Source organism: Sorex araneus, chromosome X, assembly GCF_027595985.1.
Source record: "Sorex araneus isolate mSorAra2 chromosome X, mSorAra2.pri, whole genome shotgun sequence".
NCBI classification, from domain to species: Eukaryota; Metazoa; Chordata; class Mammalia; order Eulipotyphla; family Soricidae; genus Sorex; species Sorex araneus.
In genome coordinates this window covers 31703047-31726390 of record NC_073313.1, presented here as the reverse complement: position 1 = coordinate 31726390, position 23344 = coordinate 31703047, and the positions used below count along the sequence as shown (strand labels likewise).

The 23344-nt window shown below is 40.4% G+C and overlaps 1 protein-coding gene across 3 annotated transcripts; it reads right to left on the bottom strand.

Moving 5' to 3' along the window:
* Positions 1 to 1355: 1355 nt before the first annotated feature.
* On the bottom strand, positions 1356 to 4448 carry LOC101544362 (ubiquitin carboxyl-terminal hydrolase 48-like). 3 transcript variants are annotated; one of them, XM_055123035.1, is made up of 2 exons: positions 1733 to 4448; positions 1356 to 1591 (listed from the first exon to the last, which is right to left on the bottom strand). In XM_055123035.1, the coding sequence occupies exons 1-2, from the start codon at positions 4446 to 4448 to the stop codon at positions 1356 to 1358; spliced, it is 2952 nt and encodes a 983-aa protein (XP_054979010.1). The 3 variants fall into 3 exon arrangements, with proteins under 3 accessions (XP_054979010.1, XP_054979011.1, XP_054979009.1); XM_055123036.1 differs by having other exon boundaries at positions 1356 to 2808; positions 3022 to 4448; XM_055123034.1 differs by having other exon boundaries at positions 1356 to 4448.
* Between the last annotated feature and the right edge of the window lie 18896 nt (positions 4449 to 23344).

Genomic DNA, 23344 nt, shown 5'->3' with positions numbered 1-23344 from the left:
CAAAACTCCTTAAATCAGAATTTACTGGTTTTTTTGGTCTGGCTAGTCACTTAGTCTAAAATAATTTTATCAAAATTCCTAGAACCACAACTTATTAGGTTTCTACTTCTGGTCAGTCTCTAAACCATAAAAATAATTTTATCAAAATTCATTAGGCAGAAAGTTACTGGGTTTCTCTTTCAGGCCAAGTTATCAATTAACAATCTAAAATGTATCAAAATTCTTAAAACACACACTCACTGGGTTTCTACTTCAGGCCAGGCTGTTTTAATTAATTAGCAAGCACCTAGCCAGTTTCTGACCCAGGGAACAAAAAAATCCTGAAACACATTTTCTGTTCAAGCAAAGTTATCAATATCGGGTTCCTAAGTCAACCCACCCGAAATGTATCGGGAGAACTGCCATTACTCTCAGTGACAACAATAAGACTACTGTTGCCCAGATACGAACCCAGAATATTTTCAGGAACTGCATGTATATCAGTGTGGCCTAGAACAGGGTGGAAAAGACAGGTGCCATGGTGAGTAAGGCCCAAGAATCTGTGTGCCATGCCGGCAACAGTTTGGACCTTCAGAGGGGCTCTATTGAAGGGACTTTAGCACTGGAGCAACAGAACAAGAGGGATGCTGTTAAAAGATCACTTCATTGCATGCTGCACGTGAAATAAACTGGCAGAATGGGGATTGGGTTGTCGCAGCAATGCTACCAAGTAAATGTTGATGTAGACATTTTTATCTGAGAATTTTGACATGAGTAATAGGTAGTAAAAATGTAAAAGAATTAAATGCTCACTTTCCATTTCCAAAATAAAGGCCACTTAATTGTTATTTGCCTTGTGTTCTCACAGTGAAATGTTTAGAGAAAAATCAAGGGAGGACTGGCAAAAATCATCAGGCACACAGTATCTGGTGAAAATCATCGTTAACAGAATAAGTGTACACATGCTTTTCTTCTGTGCATAGTTTTTCTAGCAGAAATGAGACTATGTCATCAGCAGAGATGTAACCTACTTGTCTGTTTAGCAGTACATTCTGACCATTTCCCCCAAATAAGTGTAGTTTGCTATAAATCTGACCTTCGTTGCAATCTGCTTTAGATGACATAAGGCACTTGAGACAGTCACCTGTAAATAGTTCTCTGCTAAAACAGTAAGTATATGCTTTTTATCATACATCTGATGTTCTCTGGTACAAAATTCTCTACATAAGACACTTGGATGAGTCACCTTTACATGGTTACCTCCTTTTTAAAAGCGTCATGAGATAGTTTATAATGTCCATCTTTTCTGTATTGTCCTAAGATGTTCAAAATTTTTCTTTGTAAGGTCATTTCTTAGCTTCCAGCAGATGTTAAGATTAATGTTTAAGCAGACAAGTGCCTTTAAATCCTTCTTCTGGTGAATGCAATGGCAAGGTATCTATTTCAATGTAACCCAAAGCTGGTTCATCAGACTTTAACAAAATGATGGAGTCAGGAGTGATACCAAGAGTGCCGAGTGTGGCCTGGTCATCACTTAAGGGCTTTCCTTCATAGGAAAGATTCTGGTCAAAAGGAGCAATTGAAAATGCATGCATAATCTGAATTTTCAAGTCTTTTAATGTATGACTAGCAGAAACAAGAAGTGCTTTCTCACCACGGGCTTTCTTACGCCGTGTACTTCTTCGAACTTGCTTTGGATCATTTGCATAATGCTGAGAGTTACATAATAGCCTTTGCCGCTTTGTTCCTCCACTGCTGTCTTCATAGTCTGGATCCTTTATTCCATCATCTTGTACAGCGTCATCCCTATCCTCTGTTTGAAAACCACTGTCATACTTCACTGGTATAGAACTTCTCATCGCTTTTTTATCATCCACAACTTTAAGGATATAGATGGTGGCTTGAGTGTATTCAAACAAGTCCCTCTGCTTTTGACATAATAAGCCTTCTCTGCATTCCAAGCAGACATTGGGCTCCGAAATATAATGTATTTCTAGATCATTTTCCTTTTCAGTTTCCATTCTTATTATTTTAATTGCTTGATCCACAGCAAAGAACTTCTGCAGCATTTCCCACTCACTGGGCCATATAACAGCTATATGTTTAGCATCTTCTTCAGCCATGGAATCTATTGTATACATGAGTCCCCCGTGGGGACACAGGAGAGCACTATTTACAATTGATGACACGGGACTGCATCTTGTAGGTTTTCTAATAAATTTGCGCCATTCTTCTACAAAGATCTGTGGCACAATGTACAGGACATTTGTATTCTCTGGCCAGTAACTGAGGTAAGGTCTACACTTGTCCTGGAACAAATGCAGAAGAGACGACTTTTGCTCACTTGCAAGGACCTTGTATAAGGCATTATTTTTTTCCCCTTCTCTTTCTATACTCTTACACTGTGGGCAGCTTTCTTTGTCATTTGGAAACTCAGGTGCCTTTGGGAAATAATATTGCAGTTTGCCCCAAATCTCTTGAGAAACAAGCCTTCTTTCATTCTCAGCTATTACTAAGTCTCCATGTAGACAAACAATGTCTTCATTAAATGTTACTCTCTCTCCTTCTTCCTTTGACTCTTGCGTCTTCGAGATATAGTTGCTCATTTTTCCATTGTTTTGATCTAGATCTTGCTCACCTATCTGTTCAAGAGCTAGTTGGCGCCAATTCCTCAAGGAGAATTTTCCTACCCAAAATCCCTGGTTATCCTGTACACTTTCTTTTAGCATATTAGTAATAATTTTGTGATCTACATTGAGTTTGTTCTTCTGATGTATTTTACGACAACGTTCAACTACACATTCCTTACACAAAGATTCCGCAGTTAGTCTTGGCCCTCCTCCATATCTATTGTAGAAAACATCAGCTGCATGGCTGGATATTCGCTTCATGATCAACATTTTGTCAGGATGAAGCTTGTCATGAGGACACAGGTAAGTAGTATTATCAATAGGTGGGGTAATTTTGGATCCACTCAACCATGTTTTCAGCCACCCAAGAGAGACAAATTCATAGGGCTCGTTCTTCGTTCTAACCGCTAACCTTGGGTATAGCTCCTTAAACTCTTCATGCTTTGCTTTTTCTTTATAAACATTTTGTTTACGCTTCTCAGTCATTTCTGCACACCATTTATCAAACTTGCTATTATCCCGGTCTACAAGATCTTTAAGAAAATCTGGTAATGGAACAGCCGTCATGGGCTTTTCTTGTGTCTGCAGTCTGTAAACCAACATGTATGCATTTCGAGAGCAGTGAATTCCTTTGCCACACTTTGGTTTACGAAACTTAGAAGATACTGGAATATCATTTTCAATTCCTAATTCTAATTTACTTCCCTCCAGTTTTTCTATGTTTTCATCATTAAACTTATACCATTCACCAGACTTAGGATCTTTGACATTTGCAACATAGTGCCCAGAATAAGCACTCGATCCTCTGTGTATGAGCACTGCGCTGAGTTCATACATACAGGATCCTCCTTTCTGTTCCATATAAGGATTCATATCTAGAATTTCTGAGAAGCTAATGTAGGTATTCAGCTTTTTCTTGTGTCCAGTTTTTCGGTCAAAGACAAAGCACATAAGCTGTAGATTCAGTGTACAAGGAAGGCTCAGTAACCGAATTTTCCTTGTTGCATTTTGTTTACTTTGACAGTTTTCACAAAAATATCGATTGTCTCCTTCTAATTTTTCTTCTTTCAAAAAATCTGAAATAGAATCTGTTAACAGCTTGTGGCCTTCAATATTTAACTGGAGCTCATAAAACTTTGATGAAAGTTCAGACCCATTGCCACAACGATTGCAAACTGTTACATAAGCATATTCCCCACAGAACTGCTGCTGGACTATGTTACTCAAACGTGGATTCTTTTGTTTAGACAAAGTATCTTCCAAAAGGGACATGAAAAGCTTTGAAAATTCTTGGGCATCTTGCTGTTGCTCTGTGTCTAGGCCCAGGGCTTTAACTAATCCTGATGGATCAATATATCGTTTATTGCTGTTTTGCAACAAGGCAAACAAGTACTGTAGATGTTCACAAACTGTTTGAGGCTCATAATCTTTCCCGTCTTGGATTCTACTGCACATCTTGTAATCCCTATAACTGCTTGGATATAAATACAGAGCCTGTCGAAATTCTAAGTTGAGAAACCACACTTGAAGAAATGTATTGACATAACAAGTCGCTCCCAGGTTAGTCAGACCTACAAATGCATTCTCTTTTCTCCTCCTAGTGTCAGGATCATCAACCATATGAAAATGATTTTCATTAATTTCTCCTATCCAAATGTGCTCACCAATTCCCACAAAACAATTTGGATTTCCTTTGCAGTTTCGTCTGCAAATACCCCGGATGCAGGGTTCCAGCCAAATACGGTAGGCAGCTTCGACATGCTCCTGCGACACATCCTCAGGCAGAATTTTCTCCACCCAGCGCCAGCCTGCCTTCTCCAACTGCAACTTTGGGGCCATGGCCAACGCTCAAGAGTTGACTCCCAAGCAGGACTGCCACCTCAAGAGCTACTCGAATCTGCCAATGGTATCTGCCAACGAAAGAACCAGAAAAGACCTTAGCTAGTTGATCAAAGCATCACTTATACTCACCATCACCACCTTGGCGACCTGCCCTTACCAGCCTATGGTCCTTTATTTGCCCCCCTGTCAACTAACCTAGCGGACCACAGCACTAATGTTGCTGTCATATTGGTGTCCAATACATCCCCCTTACCCAAACTGTGCCTTCACTCCTCTGAACAGGCCTTCACCCCCCCAAGCCACATCCACACTACCCTCACCATGTCCATATGCCTCTCACCCATGCCACACTCACAGGACTTGTATGAGTCTGCACCTTGGGTGCATGTGTGTTTCCCAGTGCTACCATTTTTAATAACTGCCCTGCTGTCTGTGATGTCTACTGGGCCAGAACAGAGTGGAATGAGCATGAAGATCCTAAATTCGAGTTGTTCATATCTGATCCTGTCAAGAACCTACAAAGGGCCTAATAATAAATATTTGGGGATTCATGAGCTGTATTAATCAGCTTTTTCAGATAAAGAGCCAATAAGAGTTTATATATACATATGTATTACATATATGGAGAAGAAATTGTTATAATTATATGTATGCACATATATTATTTGCATTCCACCACTGAGACACATCCCCAGGACCCCAGAGAGATTCATTTGAGGGAATTTATTGATGTGATTGTAAAGAATAGCAGGCCCAGCTTCTGAAAAGTGGGAGACCCAGAAAAGAGTTGCACTCCAAGTCTTCTCTCAGTCTTTTCCCAGAATTGCTTCTTTCTCAAGGAAAGCCAGTCTTTTTCTATCACCTGGATAATGCCCATCTATACCAGGGAGGATAATTTGTTATACTCAAAGTCTATTGACAATAAATGCCTTCAAAAGCCTTCACAGAAAAATCTATATTTGACAAAATATATTCCTCACCTGTGAGAAAAGGAGGTAATATTAATAAAATTTACATATATTTCTAAATATAAAGGGCTAATGTAAGAAACCATGGCAGAGCCTGGCAAGCTACCCATGATGTATTTGATGTCAAAAACAGTAACAACAACATGCTCTTCATGTTCCTGGAGCGAGCAGACGCCACTGGGTTACACTAGCACGTGACAGGGACAAATGAAGATGTTATTGGCACCCACTTGAGCAAACTGATGAACAACGGGATGGCAGTGATACAGTAGAGGTAAGAAACAAAGGCATTATATGGACTGAGAGATGGCTCAGTGGTTAATGTGCTCTTGCCTTGCAAACATGAGACAATGAGTTCATCCCAGAGCTGCCTGCATGTACTGAATATGACACTGGCATCTCTGTTCTTTGTGGCTGACAGTGCTGGGCCAGTTTCAGTCCAGTGATTTCCCATAAGTGAGTTCCTGTCACACCACAGCCTTATAATGTGTGCAAGCCTCATAATGAATGGGCTAGGCGCCCAGTAAGTAAAACCATACGGAAGTACCATGGTCTGGACCACATCCCCCAGTGAACACTGTGTGAACACCACAGTTAAAGGGGATCACAACAGCCAGAATGTGCTCATTCATTGAAACAAAAGGAGTGTCACCCTGTAGCAAGCACCTCAATTGAAAGTGCAGGTACTGCAAGCTGATATGTGTCCCTCTATATGAGCACCACAACCAAGTGGATGGACAACAGCATCAACACAGGGGAGGATGGTTGGAGGCCTGCCTTATGAGCTGGGGGAGAAAGTAGCTAGGATAGAGAAAGGATCACTAAGTCAATGATGGTTGGAGGAATCACTCAGGATGGAAGACGTGTGCTGAAAGTAGATAAAAGACCAAACATGATGGCCTCTCAGTACCTGTAATATGTATTGGAAACCATAATCCCCGTAAGTAAAGACAGAGAGAGTAAGAGGGCAATTGTCTGCCACAGACACGGGGGAGGGGTGGGATCGGGGCGGGCAGGGGGAACTGGGGACATTGGTGGTGGAAAATGTACACTGGTGGAGGGATGGATGTTCAATCATTGTATGACTGAAACTCAAACATGTGACTGTAGTTTATAGTGAGTCAATTTTAAACAGATGAAAATGTGAGATAAGCACATGAAAAAAACCATAGGGAAGGGTGAGCAGAAAACATACTATGTTTACCACGTGGAACTTTATCAGGCACACGTCAAGAACAGGATAAAATTTCCTTTCATCATTCCTATTTATCCATTCTGTACTGACAGAATTATTTTAAAGAGATCTGTTGTGGTGCTACTGACATTACAAATGGCACATGTTTAAGCCAGAAAAAAAAATGGTTTTAATATCCCTGTACTCGCGAATCATCACAATGACCAAAATAGTGGATATATTTATCATTCCTCAAAACTTCAAGCTGGCCCTTTGTGATCCTGCTTCCCACTGCTCCCACAATCTCAGTCCCCTCGCATTACCAAGCAACCACTTATCTGCTTTACTTCACTCTCCTACTAACAAAATGTTGATTGCTTGCAACCTTGGGCTATTAAAAATAATTCAATTATGCACACCCTGGGACTGATCTCTGCATAAGGTGTTCAATTACTTCCTTAGGATAAAACGCCCCAAGGATCTCTAATTTGTAAAGGATGTACACTTGACATTGTTACACACATTGACAAATTGCCTTTATGAAAGGTGTTTACGTGCAATGACTGTTTCCCCCACCTATTCTCAACTGTTATATTACCAGCATGCATCCACAAGACAGTTCTATGATGCTCAAGTTGAGTGTGTATGGGTGGAGGTGCTAACATTTAAAGGATCTAGAGATAGCTGAGGAGCATTTCATGTGTCCCCATTTCATGTGTCATGCCTTTAGAGGTGGTGACCTAGCACTGCACTTCTGTAACGGAAGGAAATCTTTTTCTAGGTGAGCCAAGTGGTTTCTGGCTAGGAATGTTGCACAGTCTCAGCAATCCTTAAGGGAATGGGGTGTCAAATTCCATCTACATCCACTGAAGTGGCATTCCAGCTCTACAGAGGAAATCACAAGATGCTGGGCTACTTACTTGTCTTAAAGAAACAGTCCCTCATGTTATTAGGACTGAAAGAATATCTACTCCAGAATAAGCTTTTCATCCTTTTTTACACCGGCTCACGATGTTTGAGTGGATTTGAGTTAATATTTAACTCATAGCAATAAACCAGCCACTGGCAAGGTTGTGAGGGCAAGTATGTCTAGCCACCAGCCTCAATATATTCACTAAAGGCCTTGATGTCTGTTTGTCTGAAAATTGATTTAGGGCAGTTTGCAGCTGCTCTGTTAAAATTTGTATTGGTGTATTAAGATGCGTGCTGAAAGTAGACTATATACAAAACATGATGGTCACTTACTACCTGTATTGCAAATCATAACACCCAAAAGGAGAGAGAGTAAAATGGAATGTGCCTGCCACAGAGACGTGGGGGGATGGGGAAGAGGTGGCGAAGGGGGATACTGGGATACTGGGAACATTGGTGGTGGATAATGGCTACTGGTGGAGGGATGGGTACTCGATCATTGTATGACTGAAACCTAATCATGAAAGTTTTTAAGTCTGTAACTGTACCTCACAGTAATTTATTTTAAAATTTCCAAAAATACTGAAAAACAAAAAAAGTGATTATCTTGTTCTAATCATAAACTAAGTAGGCTACTCATAATGGATAAATAAAAAGGAAATCTGTTATATTTTATATTACATATTATGTATTTATATTGAAGACATTGTTTTCTCTTACATGAATTGAAAATGTTTTCCCATTTGCCAAATGTGTTAAAACTGTCTATAATTTTTTTAGAAGTGCTAAAGGTTATCAATATTTTTTAATGATTTCTGTCTTTGATGACATGCTTAGAAATTGCTTCTCCAAGAATGATAATGGCCTTTGGGGCTGTAGCAATAGCACAGCAGGTAGGGCGTTTGCCTTGCATGCGGCCGACCCGGTTCGAGTCCCAGCATCCCATATGGTCCCCTGAGCACCGCCAGGAGTAATTCCTGAGTGCAGAGCCAGGAGTAAAGCCTGGGCATTGCTGAGTGTGACCCAAAAAGAAAAAAAAAGAATGATAATGGCCTAAGTTTTCTTCTAATGGGAACAATGACTATTTTATACCTCTCTTGTTTAACAAACATGTAACAGCTGAAAAGTTTAGTGGCATGTGAAGAGTAGTGAAAGATTTAAAATTGCCTTTCTTGACTAACTCTGGAGCTCATCTCCATTTTATCCTTCTAAATAACAAATTTAAAATAAGAGAAGTTAAGTTTATAAGCCATGGGAGGTAGTAGACACAAGGATTCAGGCATAGAACTCTAACCTTCATTAATAACATACATGTATTTAATAAAAGACTTGTGCTAGTCTTTTGATCAGAAGATGATCCAGAAGGCCTTCAGTTATAATTTTTTAATGTAATAAAATAAAATAAAATAAAGGAAAAAACTTAAAGAAAAGACTTAAGGGTCCATGCTTTTGCAGTGGCAAAAGCACCTGCTTTGCAAACTTGAGGCCACAAGTCTGATCCCTGATGCTGCCCGCTTCCACTCACTACTCTCATGTTTAAGGCCCCTGGTGCCCCAACATAATACGTGGTCTCTGGGCCTCCACAGTCAGACATATGTGCGAGCACCACAACTGCAGTGTAAAATTCCCTAGGGCAGCATTTCTCAGCCAGGACCACAGGATCTCCTGTGAGCCACCAGGGCATTTCAAGGGGCCACAGGTAAAACTTGCAAGAATGGTGAGGCATGATATGAGAGTAGGAGAGTAGGGGGCCATAGGAAGGAAACAATTTGGGAGGGGGACATGGCCAGTCGGTATAAGATTAGAACAAGATGTTCACTGCTCTAGTGAACATCACAGCTAAATATATTCATGCTACATGGACAGAACCTCCACACCACCAGCATGCCATGAGCACTATAGCGACCTCAGCAAGCACTCCAAACCAACGGTGCACAAATACAACTCAGAGAGTGTGACGTATGGTGACTTCATGTGTAAGTGCTGCAACCAGCCATGCGACACCCCTCTAGCCAGCACCACAGTCAAATGGGCAAGTGCCTCTGTTGGATATGTGTGCAACCCCTGGCCATTGCAATAACAATAACAAAGGGAAGGACAGGAGGAAAATAATAATCTAAAAATAATATAATATGCTTAAAAGTTAAAATAATACAGTAAATAGAAACTGGTGACCCAAAGAAGCAAGCATTGTCACTGTGACATGGACAAGGGTAAATATCCAGTTTCCAGAAGCACCAGTGGCAAAATTTTTAGCATTAGTGATATGACAGGAGCTGCCTGTCCCAAGAAATTATGGCAACAACGCCTATGCTACTGGAGAAGTTCCACAGAACTTCTAGCTTCCCAGGAGAGAACATGAACTTTCTAGTCTCTTTTCTAGCTTTAACAGAGTAAGTTCTGTCTTGCAAGGAACCTGAATGATATAGCGATGGGTCTAGGAGTGGATGCTGAAAATGGACTCATGCATCATTTTACAACAGGAATATGACCCGAGAGATGCATTTTAGGTTATTTCATCATTGTGTGAATGTCATAGAGTATTAATTCCACAAATCTAGATAGTATATTCTATTGAGATCACTATCATATTATGTGATCCATCATTGACCAAAATGTTAAACAATGAGTGACTACATAACCTCAATGCCATGGTTGTCTGCAGTTGGTCTTGCTGATTTAGTGAGCCTGAAGACAGTAACCCTCTACCCCTATATCAATCCTTTAGAGGATCTTATATAGTGATCCTCATTGTGAACTGATGGCAAAAGGGCTAAATTGTACTTAGGAAGCTATATTTTGCATCCCCCTAAACCAGCCCCCTCACAAATGGTCAAATACTGTGAAACTCATTGGTTTCATATTAATGGAAAAGTGAGAAATCATTCCCTGTCTTTGTTGAAGCTGTAGCAGCAGTCTAAGTAAGAGGAATCTGATTTCCTGTAACCAACTCTAAAAGAAATGGCCACTGTAGTGGCATTATATGGCAGAATATTCTATGCAAACCTGAAACTGTGTCTGACTTTTGCAAGAAATCCTGGATGACATTTGTTATATTTGCATCCAGGGAATTTATATTCTAATAGAGAACTTGTTAAAACATGCATATACATAATTAATGTTGCCTAATAAGTAAGGTTAAATAATGTTGATAGTATGACTGATTTTTCTAGTCTAAAATTATTCATTTAAACATGGTCTGTACCAGGTATAATTTGGGTGACACAAAAGTCATAATCCATTTTTAAAAGACAGTAAAGGAAAATGTATTAAAATTATGTGAAAAAAATCTTCTTGCTTCAACAAGCATGCCTTTGCATCCAGCCTCTACTGAGAATATGCATTAGATGTTGAAAAACTTCATGACAAGATGATTTTCGAATGGAAGCGGTATTTAGCTCATTCTATCTCAGGAAATGCACTTCAGGATGAGGTAATACTTTAGGTCAACAATTTAGGTAGTCCATCCAAATTGCTTAAAATGCTTTTAAACAGACAAGCTAATTCATTCTTCCAAATTCATCTAATTGGACTCAGGGCCACATGTCCTTTGAAATTGTTTCACGGGTAGTAGTTTGTTGAGGGAAAGATGTCTGCAGATTAAGCAGGCCCATTGCCAACTTCAGGGTACTAGTGGAGTTCCCTGAGATGACTCTTAACACTTACAGTCAGTCTTCCTTGTTGTATCATTATACCGTAATGCCTCTGTCTCCCAGGCTTCAAAATGAGGAAAGAACTGTGGGGCAAGTCCTGGAGTGAAATAAATCTCCAGGGAAGGAAGCGAGTAACTGTTTCTTTTACAAACATCCAGAAAACACCAAAAATTGGGAAGAGGTGCATCTTAGCCTTTTCCTCCTCTGACTTCCAATTTTTGACTTCCTTCTAAAGTTCTCTGTGAATGCAGTTGAATGGGATTGGATGCTTGGCTCCATCCATGTATAACAGCTGCCAATATTCTTCTATCATTCTCCTTGGAACTGACTCCTTCCTCCCACTGTGGTGGCTCTGGTGCCTCTGCAGATCCTGCCTTCAGGATTTAGGGACACATCTATCAACTGGCAGTGTTCACTGCTACTGACTCATGGCTCAGGTCTCTCTGGGAATTACCTTCCTATGGAAGTAGTTTTCTCTTCCAAACCTATGCTGTCTCCTTAGGTGCAGCCTAAATACAATGACCGGTAAGCAGAAGGCCCATGTTCCCTTGTTCTAGTCACTGAAGAACAATTCAAAGGCTCCCCACAAGATTGGCTGAGCAGTTTACATCGCAGTCCAACTTTCCACAACCCTGCTGCCTTCAGACCCCCACAAATGTACAAATTAAAAACTTACACTAGTTTTTAATTGCTACTGCTGGTCTATGGACTTGTATGAGTCTGCAGTAACTTCCCACTCATCTGAGTATAACTACTGCCACTTCATACATGGCTTTCATTTTATAATATTAGATTTAAAACCAATACACACAAATACTATTATAGATATTTTTATTCCTTCGTGCTTTGTGAAATATTTGGCCTGTTTTCAATGATTTCAGGATGGTAAAAGGTAAAATCCACTGCAGATGACTCCTAACGGAACTTCCTGCCACAAAATGAAGCTGGGATAGTCTTAGTAGCCTTTTATTACATTAACCAATCTGCCCTAACATAAGAAGAATACAAGAGTCAGTCATGGGCCCCCAAACCTCTCTAAGCCAAGTGGCTGATCTCAATTTTAGTGTGTTCAGCAATAGAGATCAAACCAAGAAAGCTGAGAGTGTCCAAAGGGATAGGTCTAAGGGGCAAGAATAGCAGTTATTGGTGTATGAAAAAAGGCCACTGGAGAAGATATTATCCCTATCCCCAGTGAGGAGGATGTGGCCAGTCCCTGCTCTCCAATTCATGCTGCATGATGAAAGATGCTTGAAATCCTTGCTGGTTCCCTGCTTTGACTGTCCACTACAACAGCTGAGCCTTGAGTTATACTTGACATGGCAGACAGGAATATTAATGTTGTAATTGATATGAGAACTACCTACTCTGTCCTTACTCAATTTCCAGGACTCCTCTCAGCCAACTCCTTGGAAATAATGGATGGATATGAGGTATCCCCAAAGAGGAAATTTACTCAGCTTGGTTTATCAGTTATCTGGTGTTATTTTTCTTCATTTTGCTCTGGTTGTGCCAGAATGTCCAGCCCCTTTACTGGGGAAGGATTTAATGCACTACTTAGGGACTGCTGTCCAACTTTACCCATCATGGATAAAAATTGTTTGAGGGAGTTCTGACACTCAATCATACTCCAGAGAATAAATCCCAGGTGTGCCTTAAAAGGTTAGGTGAGGCTAAACCTCAGAGAAAATATTGTCTGTCCTCACAGGTGACAATATGCCATTCAGCATGAAGGGAAAAGAAGGCTACAGCCCATAAGCGAAACCTCTAAACATGTGCTGTTGCTGTCTTGTCAGATCCCCGGTGATGTGGAACACATAATCCTTCTAGCAAAGAAGCCATATGGTGGCTACAGGCTAGTGACCTTACAGCAGTAAATGATGGAGTTGTTCCAATCCTGTTGCATAGTGCCTAACTCATACAACATACTAACTCAAAAATCAGGCAACACTGCCTGGTTCAGTTCTAAATCTAAAAGATGCAATTTTGCTTTCTTCTACACTCTGTCTCCTAGTATTGCTTTGTCTTTTATTTAAATTTATTTTTTTTAATTAGTGAGTCACAGTGAGGGTACAGTTACAGACTCACACATTTTCGTGCTTGTTTTTCCCTCATGCAATGTTTGAGAGCCCATTCCTCCACCAGTGTCCATTCTCCACCACCAATGAACCCAGTATCCCTTCCACCCTCCAATCTCATCCCCCCATCCCACCCCGCCTCTGTGGTGGGGCATTCTAATTTTATATCTCTCTTTCCTTTTGGGTGTTGTGGTTTGCTATAGGGGTATGAAGTGGTCATCCTGTTTAGTCTCTAGTCTACTTTCAGCATGCATCTCCCTTCCTGCATGAGATCTCCAATCACATATTACTTGGTGTTCCCTTCTCTATCTGGAATGACTTTCCCCCAGCATGTGAGGCCAGTTTCCAAGCTGTGGAACCAAACTCCTGGTATTATATACTACTACTCTTGGGTATTAGTCTCCTACTCTGTTATTTTATATTCCACAAATGAGTGCAATCTTTCTATGTCTGTCCCTCTCTTTTAACTAAGCATGATACTTTCCATGTTGATCCACTTATTTGCAAAGTTCATGACTTCATCCTTTCTAACAACTGCATAGTATTCCATTCTTATTGTTTTGTCTTTTAATGGACAAGTCCTTACTCCAGTAAGACATGATAGGTTATCTGGACTGTAATTCCTCTGAACTTGAGAGACAGCTCTCATCTTTTTGGAAATAAACCAGGAAAGGAATTTATGGAGTTGCAGCTTGCAAATGGCTTCCCACTTGGGATGAGATGCCTTAATTATTATCAGACTGATAAATTCATTCATGGGAAAGAATTGAATAGGGTTGTGAAAGAGGTAACTTAGATCTGTGCTTTCTGTGTTTCCTGTTAATGAACCCATGGAGATTCTAGGCCTACTATCATAACTCAACTGGTTTAGTGCAAAAGAACTTATCCAGGAGAATAATGGAAGCCTGATTTCAAGCAAATGCAAAAATGCATCTATTTTGGTTTGTTATTGATACTTTTACTAGATGAGTAGATGCCTTCCCCTCTCATATTGAGAAAGCCAGACAAATCTTTAAAATGTTACAGAAGGAAATAATCTCTAGACTTTACTTACCCAAATCACTATAGTACTATAAGATAATAGGTCACATCAGAATTATCCAGAATGCAGCTGGCAGCCCAGATCTCAGAAAAACTCATTCACACCCTACAAAAAATTAGAAAAACTATTAGAAAAAAGAATTAGGTATGCCTCTCACTCTTAAGTCCTACTCAGCCCTTCTTTTTTTAAATGAATTGTTTTATAAAGTTGGTCACAATATTTGATTGCATTTAATATTCAAACACCAATCTCACCACCATTACACCTTCCCACCACAATAGTTCCATCCTGAACCCCAAACCCTGCCCCCAAAACAGAACCAAAATAATTTTTTAATTGTATTGAATCACCGTGAAATAGTTACAAACTTTCATGTTTGGGTTAAGATCACACAATGATCAAACACCCATCCCTCCACCAGTGCACATTCCCCACCCCCAATATCCCAAGTATACCCCCTTTCTCATCATCCCCCTTCCTCCATGGCAGACAATATACCCCATACTCTCTGCCCCCATGGCAGCAATATTCCCCATACTCTCTCATTATGGCTTGCAACACAGACACTGAGAGGTCATCATGTTTGGTCCATTATCTACTTTGGCACACATCTCCCATTCTGCCCGAATCTTCCAGTCATCATTTTCCTAGTGATCCTTTCTCTATTCCATCTGCCTTCTCCCATCTGCTCATGAAGCAGGCTTCCAGCTATGGGGCAATCCTCCTGGCTCTTGTATATACTGTCCTTGCGTGTCAGCCTCATGTGATGTTATTCTATACTCTACAAATGAGTGCAGTCCTTCTATATCTGTCCTTCTCTTTCTGACTCATTTCACTTAGCATGATACTCTCAGGTCTATCCATTTATATGCAAATTTTATGACTTCATCTCTCCTAACAGCTGCATAGTATTCCATTGTGTAGATGTACCAAAGTTTCTTTAACCAGTCATTTGTTCTAGGGCACTTGGGTTGTTTCCAGACTTTGGCTATCATGAACAGTGCTGCAATGAGCATATAGGTACGAATGTCATTTCTACTATGCTTTTTTGCATCCTCGGGATACATTCCCAGAAGTGGTATTGTGGGGTCATATGGAAGCTCAATTTCTAGTTTTTGAAGGATTTTCCATATTGTTTTCCAGAAAGGCTGGACCAGTCGGCATTCGAACCAACAGTCCCATTTTCCCCACATCCACGCCAGCATTGGTTGTTTTTGTTCTTTTGAATGTGTTCCAGTCTCTGTGGTGTGAGATGATATCTCATTGTTGTTTTGATTTGCATCTCCCTGATGACTAGTAATGTGGTGCATTTTTTCATGTCCCATTTAGTCATTTGTATTTCTTTTTTGAGGAAACTTCTGTTCATTTCTTTTCCCCACTTTTTATGGGGTTGGAGGTTTTTTTCTTGTACAATTCTACTAGTGTCTTATATCCTGGCTTTTAATCCCTTATCAGATGCTATTCCTTATAGAGCAATAGCAGAGTGGCAGGGCATTTGCCTTGCACGCGGCTGACCCAGGTTTGATTCCTCCACCTTTTTCGGAGAGCCCAGCAAGCTACCGAGAGTATCTCGCCTGCACTGCAGAGCCTGACGAGCAACCTGTGGCACATTCAATATGCCAAAAACAGTAACCACAAGTCTCAAAATGGAGATGTTACTTGTGCCCACTCTAGCAAATCGATGACCAATGGGATTACAGTGACAGTGACAGTGACAGTATTGCTTGTTATAAATAATCTGCTAAAAAGAAACAGAAAAGGTTTCTTAGAGGAAAGTGTTTGAAGATTGTTATAGTTCACCCAGGAGCCATTATGCTCTTCTATAAGAGATTAGTAACATGTTATTAAGGGTTGAGCCTTGTATGCTTATATACATATACATATATATGCATAAATATATTTTTGCCTAAGATTGGTTGCCTTCTACTTTAAACCCAATCAAATGGCTGTGTTACTCTTGGTACATTGGTGGTAAAGTATGAGATGTCCAGGAATAGATTCACTCCTGGGTGACACTCATCCAAGTGTGTGTTGAGCAGCCATAAACATGGCGGCAGTTGAGTTCTGGAAGTTTTCAGCTGCCGGAACTAGCTCCATTGGGGAGGGGAGGAGCCTCACCCACCCCACTCTGGGCTGCCCCGAATGAAACAGCCTGGCATGGGGTCTGGTGGCATGTCTATGGTGTATCGTTCTGTGCTCTCTTCCGAGAGATTTATAATGAGTCTTCAGATCATGGCCACTAATGAGATTATATTCAAGGAATCTTTTTATTTCTTCCTTAATTTCCTCTCTGATCCAATTATATTTTAGCAGTGTTTTGTTCGGTTTCCAAGTGTTGGAAGTTTTCCCCATCTTCTTTCTGTCGTTAATTTCTACTTTCATGGTTTTGTGGACAACCTACTCAGACCTTCTAATGCAAAATTTTAACTTAATCCCTTTGAGTCCAGTAGAATCACTTCTTAAAAAACTTTTTAAAGTGAGATTCTATAATTGACAATACTCTTAATGACGGTTTCCTGTGTGTACAACTGCAATATCACCTCGCTCAACAGTGCACCTACCTTGCTGTGTATCTTTAAGTCCCACATATGAGTAAGATCACTCTGTATCTAACCATTTCCTTCTGACTGACTTCCATTGGTATGATACCTCTAGTTCCATCCATACTGCAATAAGTTGTATGATTTTATCATTTCTCAGAGCTCTATAATATTCCATTGTGTATCTATACCACAATAGTATAGATATTCTTGATCTACTCATCTGTAATGGCTGATAGGCCCTCTTTAACCACAAATTTCATTTATTTTGGTTTTGGCGTGATACTTTGTGGTGCTTAGGACTTACTCATGGCTCCATGCTCAGTAGTAACTCCTGGCAGTGCTCAGGTTACCAAATCCCCTACTTGGAATTGAATTGGGGTCAGCCATATGCAAGGCAAATGCCTTAACCTCTTGTACTATATCTCTGGTCCCTAACTAGAGATTTCTTACTGGATTCAGAAATCTTACAATTAACTAAGTATACTACATATTTAGGCATTTTCCCATAGTGGATGATACAAGCATAATCTCCAACTCCAGTCTATCTCCAAGGAACTTGGCCCAACACATCCATGTTAAGTACAAAGGCTGCATTTGGAAGAGTCAGTCAGAAGGATTACTTTACACATTAACCTAATTTAATTCTTTGGAATTTTATTACGTATAAGGAAGTCATCCCTGAGAGAAGTACTGACAAACATTGACTCATGATTATTACAGACAGGGCCTAATGCCAAAGAAGAAACTTAGCCAAGCAAGGGTTGGTAGTTATTTCACTCCAGCAAGGCCAACAGGACAGAGTTGTTCTTTTATTAATTTCTCAGGGAATTTATGTCAAAGGAGACTTAAAGAAATACAAAAGAGGGGCTGGATCGAGAGCACAGAGGGTAGGGCATTTGCCTTACATGTGGCCTACTTGGGTTCGATCCCCAGCATCCCATATGGTTCCCTGAGCCAGGAGTAATTTCTGACTGCATGAGCCAGGAGTAACCCCTGTGTATAGCCGGGTGTGATCCAAAAAGAAAAAATAAATAACAACAATAATATAAAAGAAATACAAAAGAATGATGGAAGAAATGATACCAATAAATAAAAAGAGTACCTAGGGGGATAAGCACTAGAAAATCCACAAAAAAAATGAAAAACAACACGGCCTATCTCTCATGGAGCTCATACACTATTTTCTTAACTGGGGTAGACCAAAGTGACTTAAAGACAATAGTGGGGGGTGGCATTTTGATAATGTATACCAAATTTATAAACACTGACACTATCATATTGTCACGTGAACTCTTTTGAGCCGTGATCTGCTAATCCTGCCTCAGACTTCTCGCTGGTCCTCCCCTCCCACCCCCATACCCCACCTCCTCTCTTCTCTGTTCATTCTCTCAGCCTGAAGCATTTCTTCTTTCATAACTATTGAGGGCTAATATCTCCATAGAGAAAATATTGCTTGGACAGTTTCTTACTTTCTCCATTCCTTCAGTCCCATTAAATTGAGATAAGCACCCTCCATTATATTTTTCTCACAATTTTTCTCTATGGCATTTTTCAGTTAGAAATTTATGCTTTAGGAGCTGGAGCAATAGCACAGCGGGTAGGGCGTTTGCCTTGCATGTGGCCAACCTGGGTTTGATTCCCAGCATCCCATATGGTCCCCTGAGCACTGCCAGGGGTAATTCCTGAGTGCAGAGCCAGGAGTAACCCCTGTGCATCACCGGGTGTGATCCAAAAAGAAAAAAAAAATATGCTTTAGTGTGATTATTTCAATGTTTGTCTGCCTTACATTTGATCTCAACAGCTACTTTTTAAAAATCTGTGTTACTGGTCTCACTTCAGGACTCGGGTCTTCTAAGTAGCCTGCCCAGTAGTACTGAGCTAGTTAAAAGCGGACCTAGGATTTGAGTCTTGGATTTCGGAGCTTGGCAGACAATGATGGCATTTAACTCTGCCTGACCTTCCTCTGGGTACATCTCAGAGAAAAGGAGGAGGAGTGAGTGGAAAGGGGCAGAAAAGAAGGGAGCAAAGGATTGTTATCCTTAAGTAAATAAAAAGTTTCTAAGCTAGAACTTTATAAGACATTCAGAATAACTCTTTCCTCTTCTCCTTTAGTACGTTTTTAGTTCCCAGAGAAATCATATGTTTAAATGGGCTCAGGGATTCCGCACCAGGCTGTTTTCACTCGGGACGCCCCAGAGGGGGGCATGTGAGAACCTTCCCAGCCCCAAGGGACCCAGCTCCAGCAGCTGATCTCCACTACCCAACCTTTGCCACGCTCCAGACCACTTTTTGGACTGTGTGACACATTATAAGACACTTCCTACCCATTCTCCTTAATTACCACACTACATTTGATGGAGTTCAGACAGTAGGCAACAAATCGTAGAGAGTAATATATATATATATATATATATATGTATATATATATGTATGTGTATATGTATATGTATATGTATATATATATATATATATATGTCTCAGAAAGCCCTGTAAGCTACCGAGAGTATCCCGCTCGCATGGGCAGAGCCTGGCAAGCTACCTGTGGTGTATTCGATATGCCAAAAACAGTAACAATACGTCTCATTCACCTGACCCTGAAAGAGCCTCCAATTATTGGGAAAGACAAGTAAGGAGAGGCTGCTAAAATTGCAGGGCTGGGAGGAATGGAGACGTTACTGGTGCCCGCTCGAGTAAATAGACCTAAGAATTTTTTTTTTTTTGGTTTTGAGCCACATCTGATGGTGCTCAGGCATTACTCCTGGATCTGTGTTCAGGGATCACTCCTGGTAGGGCTCAGGGAACTATATGAAGTGCTAGAAATTGAACCACATCAGCTGCTCGCAAAGCAAGCACCCTGACTGCTATACTATCTTCCTAGCCCTTAGCAATAATTTTTACTTTTGTTTGTTTTTTGCTTTTTGGGTCATGCCTGGTGATGCACAGGTGCTATTCCTGGCTTTGCACTCAGGAATTACCCCTGGCGGTGCTCAGGGGACCATATGGGATGCTGGGAATCGAACCCAGGTTGGCCGCGTGCAAGGCAAATGCCCTACCTGCTGTGCTATTTCTCCAGTCCAAGCAATAATTTGTATTTATTTTAAATATTTTATTTTATAAGGTAGTTCACAATATTTGATTACATTTAGTATTCAAACACCAATTCCACCACAATTACACCTTCCCACCACTATATTTGGGATGTTTCCATCCCAAACCCCAATCCCTGTTCCAAAGCAGAACTGAAGTAATATGTTTTTTAGTTTGTTATAAAAACCACTGAGAATGCTACAAAAAGTATGCTTAGAAGAAAGAGTGTGAAGATTGTTTTATTTTGTCAGGGGCCATTAAGACCTTGTAATAAGATATCACTAACATGTTGTTAAAGATCGAGCCTTGTGAACTTTCGTATATATATATCTGTAAATATTATATATATATTTATATAGATATATTTCCCCTATGATTTGTTGCCTATTATTCAAACTCCATCAAATGTGGTGCAGTACTCTTGGAGTGTGGGTAGGGTGTGTCTTATGATGTGTCGCACGGCCGTGAATGCATCTGTGTGGTCCAGGAATAGGTTCACTCGTGCGTGAGGCTTGACCCAAGCATGTGGGGAGCGGCCTTGATCATGGCGGTGTTTGGGTTCTGAAGATTTTCAGCTGGCAGGGTTGGGTTTCTTGGGGCGGGAAGGACTCACCTGCCCCTTTCTGGGGCATCCTGAGAAATAATTTTTAATGTTTTGTGGGGTAAAAATAGTGTTATTATAAAACACAGAAAGAATATAATAATCCTGTAAAACAGAGGATTGAAACAGAAGAGAGGACCAAATATGTATTTATATGGAACAAATTAAATAAGTAATGGATAGCTTTAAGGAAGCTAATACAAGAACACAATAGTCTTCAAGGCAAAAGAAAAAAAATGTGAAGAAAAACATTCTATATATAATTCTGAAAAATTAGAATAAACCCAAATGCTAAACAATAGAATGATAATAATAGAATACTATAAAGTAGTTTAAATAAAAAGAGCAAAGATCCTAAATCATTTGTGAAATGTGACATGAAATAATATTAAGTGAATAAAACAAAGATGGTACCTATTCACTGCTCTATAAGAAAATATATGTCATCATAAACAATGACTTAGAAAACTGTGTAGCAGATGAACCAAAATTCAATGACTCATGTTTCTTTTCTCTTCCTGTATCCCCCTGCATACTGATGCCACCTTTATCGCCTTTTTCTTTAATGTCTTATTATCCCTGTTATTTAAACCTTTTATTTGCATGCACTGGCCCAAAACTGTTTTACACGTTATTCAAGTCTTTCAGCAGAACGCAAAAATTCTGGCTATGAAAATAATATGGCACTATAATCTTGGGGAAAGATAAGCATCTTGGACGATATGGTTTCTTATTTAAAGGGACCTGAATGTTGTGATATGATATAAAGGATATATACATTTTAATAAAAGTTATAATTTCTGAAATCCTACATGACATATACATCAATGTGTGAGGCTATTTGGGAGGGATAATGAGACACACCTTGCTGTGCTCAGGGGCCATTCCTCACTTCCGGCAGTGCTTAAGGGACCATGCAAGGCAAGCACCTTACCCAATGTACTCTCTGGCCAAGATGTCATTGAGTTTTAAAAAAAATTTCTTTCTGGGTTGGAGGAATCGGTCAGGATGGGAGATGTGTGCCGAAAGTAAAGGACCAAACATGATAAACTCTCAGTATCTGCATTGCAAGCCATAATGCCCAAAAGTAGAGAGAGGATATGAGGAATATTGTCTGCCACGGAGGCAGTGAGAAGGTGGGAAAGGTGGGGGTATACTGGGGATATTGGTGGTGGGGAATGTGCACTGGTGAAGGATGGGTGTTTGATCATTGTGTGATTGTAACTCACACATGAAAGCTTGTAACTATATCTCATGGTGAATCAATAAAATTAATAAAAATTTCTTTCTGGGTCAGAGCACTAGTACAGAAGATAATTCATATCAATTGGCTGCAGTGCTCACACAATTTGGTTGCATGTGACAGATATCGCACACTTTGTTGTGGTACCAAGGATGACACAGTGCCAGGGATTATACCTGAAACCTTATGCCTGTAAGACAAGGGCTCTACCATTGAGATCTAAGTAAATTTTGTAAAGATATTCACATTTAATGGTTTGGAGGGATAGTGCAATGGCTTAGAATGCCTGACTTGCAAACATTTGGTCATGACTTTAAATTCCTAGTGCTGGGGAACACCAAAGCCACACCCAGTAGTGCTAGGGATTTACAAGGACACACCCAGAGGTGCTCAGAAAGGCCACAGGGTACAAGGTATTGAACTCAGGGCCTTGAACACACAAGGCATCTTTTCTTTTTTTAAAAAAAATTAAATGTTATTGAATCACCGTGAGATAGTTACAAGCTTTCATGTTTGGGTTACAATCTCACAATGACCAAACACCCATCCTTCCACCCATGCACATTCCCCACCACTAATATCCCATGTATACGCCCCCTTTCGCACCCTCCCCTGCCTCAATAGCAGACAATATTTCCCCATACTCTCTCTCTCTCTACTTTTGGGCATTATGGCTTGCAACACACTGAGAGGTCATCATGTTTGGTCCATTATCTACTTTCGGCACACATCTCCCATCCCGACTGATTCCTCCAGCCATCATTTTCTTAGTGATCCCTTCTCTATTCCATCTGCTTTCTCCTCTCCGCTCATGAAGCAGGCTTCCTGCTATGGGGCAATCCCCCTGGCCCTTGTATCTACCGTCCTTGGGTGTCAGCCTCATGTGATGCTACCCTATACTCCACAAATGAGTGCAGTCCCTCTATGTCTGTCCCTCTCTTTCTGACTCATTTCACTTAGCATGATGCTCTCCATGTTTATCCATTTATAAGCAAATTTCATGACTTCATCTCTCCTAACAGCTGCAAGGCATCTTTTCTACGACTTGGGCTAGCTCTCCTGGCCCTAGTTGTATTATTTTATCCTCCCTATAGCCTCAACAATCTTAGCATTAGGCTTTAGTTATTCTAAAGCTAAAATGCTATCTCTCCAATGATAGAATGAATTGTTAGCTTCAAAATCCACAGAATCCAGGAAGTTGTAAGTGTAGCAGAATACTACCCTTCATCCTTCCTACTCAACGTGGCTATGGTTCTGCAATCATATTCAACCGCTGTTAACTCTGGGCCAATCCATAAATGAAGGGCATTGTGGAAAGCTGAAATCACACTATATTCAGTTGAACTGAAATAATTTTATCTTTAACCTCATCTTCTTCCCCAAAGCTCAATGCAAATGTTTAGCCAAATCTATGTTATATAATGAAAATATATCCAAATAGAACCTGATTGGGCCCAGCGCAATACTACAACAGGTAAGGTGCTGACCTTGCATGCATTGATCCAGGTATTTACCCTGGCAGCCCATGTGGTACCCCCAAACTCCACCAGGACTGATCCCTGTTTGCAGAAATAGGAGTAAGCTCTGAACACTGC